The sequence below is a fragment of the Oncorhynchus tshawytscha genome, unplaced genomic scaffold, assembly GCF_018296145.1.
Source record: "Oncorhynchus tshawytscha isolate Ot180627B unplaced genomic scaffold, Otsh_v2.0 Un_contig_2545_pilon_pilon, whole genome shotgun sequence".
NCBI classification, from domain to species: Eukaryota; Metazoa; Chordata; class Actinopteri; order Salmoniformes; family Salmonidae; genus Oncorhynchus; species Oncorhynchus tshawytscha.
In genome coordinates, this window is record NW_024609047.1 from 90,001 (window position 1) to 97,890 (window position 7,890).

The following is a 7,890-nucleotide window of genomic DNA, read 5'->3' on the forward strand; positions in this document are numbered from 1 at the left end:
TGTGTGTGTGTACAGTATGTGTGTGTGTGGTATGTACAGTATGTGTGTGTGTACGGTATGTGTGTGTGTGTGCGGTATGTGTGTGTGTACAGTATGTGTGTGTGTGTACAGTATGTGTGTGTGTGTACAGTATGTGTGTGTGTACAGTATGTGTGTGTGTACAGTATGTGTGTGTACAGTATGTGTGTGTGTACAGTATGTGTGTGTGCGGTATGTGTGTGTGTGTACAGTATGTGTGTGTACAGTATGTGTGTGTGTGTGTACAGTATGTGTGTGTGTGTGTGCAGTATGTGTGTGTACAGTGTGTGTGGTGTGTGTGTACAGTATGTGTGGTATGTGTGTGTACAGTATGTGTGTGTGTACAGTGTGTGTGTGTACAGTGTGTGTGTGTGTGTGTACAGTGTGTGTACAGTATGTGTGTGTGTGTACAGTGTGTGTACAGTATGTGTGTGTGTGTGTGTACAGTGTGTGTGTGTACAGTGTGTGTGTGTGTGTACAGTATGTGTGGTGTGTGTACAGTATGTGTGTGTACAGTATGTGTGTGTGTGTACAGTATGTGTGTGTACAGTATGTGTGTGTGTGTACAGTATATGTGTGTGGTATGTGTGTGTGTACAGTATGTGTGTGTACAGTATATGTGTGTGGTATGTGTGTGTGTACAGTATGTGTGTGTGTGTACAGTATATGTGTGTGGTATGTGTGTGTGTACAGTATGTGTGTGTACAGTATATGTGTGTGGTATGTGTGTGTGTACAGTATGTGTGTGTACGGTATGTGTGTGTGTGTACAGTATGTGTGGTATGTGTGTGTGTGGTATGTGTGTGTGTACAGTATGTGTGTGTGTGGTATGTGTGTGTGTGGTATGTGTGTGTGTGTACAGTATGTGTGTGTGTGTACAGTATGTGTGTGTGTGTGTGTGTACAGTATGTGTGTGTGTGGTATGTACAGTATGTGTGTGTACAGTATGTGTGTGTGTGTGCGGTATGTGTGTGTGTACAGTATGTGTGTGTGTGTACAGTATGTGTGTGTGTGTACAGTATGTGTGTGTGTACAGTATGTGTGTGTACAGTATGTGTGTGTGTACAGTATGTGTGTGTGCGGTATGTGTGTGTGTGTACAGTATGTGTGTGTACAGTATGTGTGTGGTGTGTGTGTACAGTATGTGTGGTATGTGTGTGTACAGTATGTGTGTGTACAGTGTGTGTGTGTGTGTGTGTGTGTACAGTGTGTGTGTGTGTACAGTGTGTGTGTGTGTGTACAGTGTGTGTACAGTATGTGTGTGTGTGTACAGTGTGTGTACAGTATGTGTGTGTGTGTGTGTGTACAGTGTGTGTGTGTGTACAGTGTGTGTGTGTACAGTATGTGTGGTGTGTGTACAGTATGTGTGTGTGTACAGTGTGTGTGTGTGTGTGTACAGTATGTGTGTGTACAGTATGTGTGTGTGTACAGTATGTGTGTGTGTGTACAGTATGTGTGTGTGTACAGTGTGTGTGTGTGTACAGTATGTGTGTGTGTGTGTACAGTATGTGTGTGTGTGTACAGTATGTGTGTGTGTGTACAGTATGTGTGTGTGGTATGTGTGTGTACAGTATGTGTGTGTGTGTACAGTATGTGTGTGTGTGGTATGTGTGTGTGTACAGTATGTGTGTGTGTGGTATGTACAGTATGTGTGTGTGTACAGTATGTGTGTGTACAGTATGTGTGTGTGTTCAGTATGTGTGTGTGTTCAGTATGTGTGTGTGTGGTATGTACAGTATGTGTGTGTGTGTGGTATGTACAGTATGTGTGTGTGTGGTATGTACAGTATGTGTGTACAGTATGTGTGTACAGTATGTGTGTGGTGTGTGTGTACAGTATGTGTGTGTGTGTGTGTGTACAGTATGTGTGTGTGTACAGTGTGTGTGTACAGTGTGTGTGTGTGTGTACAGTATGTGTGTGTGTGTACAGTATGTGTGTGTGTGTGTACAGTATGTGTGTGTGGTATGTGTGTATGGTATGTGTGTGTGGTATGTGTGTGTACAGTATGTGTGTGTGTGTACAGTATGTGTGTGTGTGTGTACAGTATGTGTGTGTGGTATGTGTGTGTACAGTATGTGTGTGTGGTATGTGTGTGTACAGTATGTGTGTGTGTGTACGTGTGTGTGTGGTATGTGTGTGTGTACAGTATATGTGTGTGGTATGTGTGTGTGTACAGTATGTGTGTGTACAGTATGTGTGTGTGTGTGTGGTATGTGTGTGTGTAGTATGTGTGTGTGTACAGTATGTGTGTGTACAGTATGTGTGTGTGTACAGTATGTGTGTGTGTGTGCGATGTGTGTGTGTGTGTGTGTGTGTGTACAGTATGTGTGTGTGTGTACAGTATGTGTGTGTGTGTACAGTATGTGTGTGTGTGTACAGTGTGTGTGTGTGTGTGGTATGTGTGTGTGTACAGTATGTGTGTGTGTGGTATGTGTGTGTACAGTATGTGTGTGTGTGTGTACAGTATGTGTGTGTGTGTACAGTATGTGTGTGTGTGTGTACAGTATGTGTGTGTGTACAGTATGTGTGTGTACAGTATGTGTGTGTGTGTACAGTATGTGTGTGTGTACAGTATGTGTGTGTGTACAGTATGTGTGTGTACAGTATGTGTGTGTGTGTACAGTATATGTGTGTGGTATGTGTGTGTGTACAGTATGTGTGTGTACGGTATGTGTGTGTGTGTACAGTATGTGTGGTATGTGTGTGTGTGGTATGTGTGTGTGTACAGTATGTGTGTGTGTGGTATGTGTGTGTGTGGTATGTGTGTGTGTACAGTATGTGTGTGTGTGTACAGTATGTGTGTGTGTGGTATGTACAGTATGTGTGTGTGTACAGTATGTGTGTGTGTGTGCGGTATGTGTGTGTGTACAGTATGTGTGTGTGTGTACAGTATGTGTGTGTGTGTGTACAGTATGTGTGTGTGTACAGTATGTGTGTGTACAGTATGTGTGTGTACAGTATGTGTGTGTACAGTATGTGTGTGTGTACAGTATGTGTGTGTGCGGTATGTGTGTGTGTGTACAGTATGTGTGTGTACAGTATGTGTGTGTGTGTGTGTGTACAGTATGTGTGTGTGTGCAGTATGTGTGTGTGTACAGTATGTGTGTGTGTGTGTACAGTATGTGTGTGTGGTATGTGTGTGTACAGTATGTGTGTGTGGTATGTGTGTGTACAGTATGTGTGTGTGGTGTGTGTGTGGTATGTGTGTGTGTGTGTGTACAGTATATGTGTGTGGTATGTGTGTGTGTACAGTATGTGTGTGTACAGTATGTGTGTGTGTGTGTGGTATGTGTGTGTGGTATGTGTGTGTGTACAGTATGTGTGTACAGTATGTGTGTGTGTACAGTATGTGTGTGTGTGTGCGATACAGTATGTGTGTGTGTGTGTGTACAGTATGTGTGTGTGTGTACAGTATGTGTGTGTGTGTACAGTATGTGTGTGTGTGTACAGTGTGTGTGTGTGTGGTATGTGTGTGTGTACAGTATGTGTGTGTACAGTATGTGTGTGTGTACAGTATGTGTGTGTGTGTGTGTACAGTATGTGTGTGTGTGTACAGTATGTGTGTGTGTGTACAGTATGTGTGTGTGTACAGTATGTGTGTGTACAGTATGTGTGTGTGTGTACAGTATGTGTGTGTGTACAGTATGTGTGTGTACAGTATGTGTGTGTGTGTACAGTATATGTGTGTGGTATGTGTGTGTGTACAGTATGTGTGTGTACAGTATGTGTGTGTGTGTACAGTATGTGGTATGTGTGTGTGTGGTATGTGTGTGTGTACAGTATGTGTGTGTGAGTATGTGTGTGTGTGGTATGTGTGTGTGTACAGTATGTGTGTGTGTGTACAGTATGTGTGTGTGTGGTATGTACAGTATGTGTGTGTGTACAGTATGTGTGTGTGTGTGCGGTATGTGTGTGTGTACAGTATGTGTGTGTGTGTACAGTATGTGTGTGTGTGTACAGTATGTGTGTGTGTACAGTATGTGTGTGTACAGTATGTGTGTGTACAGTATGTGTGTGTACAGTATGTGTGTGTGTACAGTATGTGTGTGCGGTGTGTGTGTGTGTGTACAGTATGTGTGTGTACAGTATGTGTGTGTGTGTGTGTGTACAGTGTGTGTGTGTGTGCAGTATGTGTGTGTACAGTGTGTGTGGTGTGTGTGTACAGTATGTGTGGTATGTGTGTGTACAGTATGGTGTGTGTGTGTACAGTGTGTGTGTAGGTCAGTGTGGTATGTATATGTGTGTGTGTGTACAGTATGTGTGTGTGTGTGTGTACAGTATGTGTGTGTGTGTGTGTGTATGGTGTGTGTGTGTACAGTATGTGTGTGTGGTATGCGTTGTGTGTGTGTGTACAGTGTGTGTGTGTGTACAGTGTGTGTGGTATGTGTGTGTGTGTGTGTGTACAGTATATGTGTGTGGTGTGTGTGTACAGTGTGTGTGTGTACAGTACAGTGTGTGTGTGTACAGTATGTGTGTGTACAGTGTATGTGGTGTGTGTGTACAGTGTGTGTGGTGTGTGTGTGTACAGTATGTGTGTGTGTACAGTGTGTGTGTACAGTATGTGTGTGTGTACAGTGTGTGTGTGTGTGTACCTGATGTGTGTGTGTGTGTACAGTATGTGTGTGTGGTATGTGTGTATGTATGTGTGTGTACAGTATGTGTGTGTCAGGTAGTATGTGTGTACAGTGGTATGTGTGTGTACAGTATGTGTGTGTGTGTGATGTGTGTGTGTGGTGTGTGTGTGTGTGTGTGTACAGTATGTGTGTGTGTGTGTGTGTGTGTACAGTATGTGTGTGTGTGGTATGTGTGTGTGTGTGTGTATATGTGTGTGTGTACAGTGTGTGTATGTGTGTACAGTATGTGTGTGTGTACTCATGTGGTGTGTGTACAGTATGTCCAGTGTGTGTACAGTATGTGTGTGTGTGTACAGGTATGTGTGTGTACAGTGTGTGTGTGTGTACAGTGTGTGTGTGTATGTGTGTGTACAGTGTGTGTGTGTGTACAGTGTGCATGTGTGCATGTGTGTGTGTGCTGTGCATGTGTGTGTGTGTACATATGTGTGTGTGTACAGTATGGGTGTGTGTGTACAGTAGTGTGTGTGTACAGACCCTGTGTGTGTGTGTGTGTGTGTGTGTGTGACGGTATGTGTGTGTGTCACATGTTTATGTGTGTGTGTGTACAGTATGTCAGTGTGTGACAGTCTGAGTGGTACTTGCACTGCATGTGGTATGTACAGTATGTGTGTGTGTACAGTATGTGTGTGTGTACAGTGTGTGTGTGTCAGTACAGTATGTGTGTGTGTACAGTTGTGTGTGTGTACAGTATGGGTACAGGAATGTGTGTACTCACTGTGTGTGTATGTGTGTACAGTGTGTGTGTGTACAGTCTGTCCTGTGGGTCAGTATGTGTGCTGTCTGACGTGTGTACAGTATTGGTGTCCCAGTCCAGTGATGGAAACATGTGTGTACAGTGTGTATATGTGTGTACATGTGTGTGGTATATGAACATGAATAGTGTGGTGTGTGTGTGCAGTGTGAACATGAATAGTATTGTGAGTGAGAACATGAATAGTATTGTGGTGTGTGTGTGTGAGTCACATGAATACATACCTTGAGTATATCCAGTGTGATGATGAACTCTGAGGGCTTGCTCTCTGTCTGCTTGCTGGGGGTCGAGGAGATCCCAAACCAAATATGAACCTTGTCCTTCAGACTCTCTTTACTGGGCTGCTTGTTCATGGCTGGGGGTCCAGGAGGGGTCCTGTGGGGAGGGACCGGGCAGCTTACACTCTACTGGGGCTCTGGGGGAAACAGAGGGAGGAACACAGGTTAGTAAAACCAGCAGGGTCAGAGAGAGAACATGAATAGTATTGGGTGGTAGAGAGAGAGAACATGAATAGTATTAGTAGAGAGAGAGAACATGAATAGTATTGGGTGGTAGAGAGAGAGAGAACATGAATAGTATTGGGTGGTAGAGAGAGAGAGAGAGAACATGAATAGAGAGAGAGAGAGAGAACATGAATAGTATTGGGTGGCAGAGAGAGAGAGAACATGAATAGTATTGGGTGGTAGAGAGAGAGAGAGAGAACATGAATAGTATTGGGTGTAGTAGAGAGAGAGAGAACATGAATAGTATTGGGTGGTAGAGAGAGAGAGAACATGAATAGTATTGGGTGGTAGAGAGAGAGAGAGAACATGAATAGTATTGGGTGGTAGAGAGAGAGAGAACATGAATAGTATTGGGTGGTAGAGAGAGAGAGAGAGAGAACATGAATAGTATTGGGTGGTAGAGAGAGAGAGAACATGAATAGTATTGGGTGGTAGAGAGAGAGAACATGAATAGTATTGGGTGGTAGAGAGAGAGAACATGAATAGTATTGGGTGGTAGAGAGAGAGAACATGAATAGTATTGGGTGGTAGAGAGAGAGAGAACATGAATAGTATTGGGTGGTAGAGAGAGAGAGAACATGAATAGTATTGGGTGGTAGAGAGAGAGAGAGAACATGAATAGTATTGGGTGTAGAGAGAAAGAGAACATGAATAGTATTGGGTGGTAGAGAGAGAGAGAGAACATGAATAGTATTGGGTGGTAGAGAGAGAGAGAGAGAGAACATGAATAGTATTGGGTGGTAGAGAGAGAGAGAACATGAATAGTATTGGGTGGTAGAGTGGTGGAGAGAACATGAATAGTATTGGGTGGTAGAGAGAGAGAGAGAACATGAATAGTATTGGGTGGTAGAGAGAGAGAGAGAGAACATGAATAGTATTGTGGTAGAGAGAGAACATGAATAGATTGGGTGGCTGAACATGAATAGTATTGGGTGGTAGAGAGAGAGAGAGAACATGAATAGTATTGGGTGGTGATGAGAGAGAGAACATGAATAGTATTGGGTGGTAGAGAGAGAGAGAACATGAATAGTATTGGGTGGTAGAGAGAGAGAGAGAGAACATGAATAGAGAGAGAGAACATGAATAGTATTGGGTGGTAGAGAGAGAGAGAACATGAATAGTATTGGGTGGTAGAGATGAGAAACATGAATAGTATTGGGTGGTAGAGAGAGAGAGAACATGAATAGTATTGGGTGGTAGAGAGAGAGAGAACATGAATAGTATTGAATTGGTGGTAGAGAAGAACATGAATAGTATTGGGTGTAGAGAGAGAGAGAACATGAATAGTATTGAACATGAATAGTATTGGGGGTAGAGAGAGACATCAATCATCTTGAGAACATGAATAGTATTGTGTAGAGAGAGAGAACATGGTAGAGAGAGAGAACATGAATAGTATTGTGTGGTATGAGAGTAGAGAGAGAACATGAATAGTATTGTGTGGTAGAGAGAGAGAGAAAACATGAATAGTATTGGGTGGTAGAGAGAAGAGAGAGAACATGAATAGTATTGGGTGGTAGAGAGAGAGAGAACATGAATAGTATTGGGGGTAGAGAGAGAGAGAACATGAATAGTATTGTTGGTAGAGAGAGAGAGAGAACATGAATAGTATTGGGTGGTAGAGAGAGAGAGAACATGAATAGTATTGGTGGTAGAGAAGAGAGAGAGAGAGAGAACATGAATAGTATTGGGTGGTAGAGAGAGAGAGAGAGAACATGAATAGTATTGGGTGGTAGAGAGAACAGAACATGAATAGTATTGGGTGGTAGAGAGAGAGAGAACATGAATAGTATTGGGTGGTAGAGAGAGAGAGAACATGAATAGTATTGGGTGGTAGAGAGAGAGAGAGAGAACATGAATAGTATTGGGTGGTAGAGAGAGAGAGAACATGAATAGTATTGTGTGGTAGAGAGAGAGAGAGAGAACATGAATAGTATTGGGTGGTAGAGAGAGAGAGAACATGAATAGTATTGGGTAGAGCAGG

At 43.0% G+C, this 7,890-nt stretch overlaps 1 protein-coding gene across 1 annotated transcript in view; it reads right to left on the bottom strand.

Moving 5' to 3' along the window:
- The window catches only part of LOC121844150 (tuberin-like), a 75,235-nt gene extending 69,397 nt beyond the window's left edge, over nucleotides 1-5,838 (bottom strand). The window contains 1 exon segment of the mRNA XM_042314071.1: nucleotides 5,628-5,838. Coding sequence (XP_042170005.1) covers nucleotides 5,628-5,756 — 129 coding nt within the window. The 5' untranslated portion in view covers nucleotides 5,757-5,838.
- Between the last annotated feature and the right edge of the window lie 2,052 nt (nucleotides 5,839-7,890).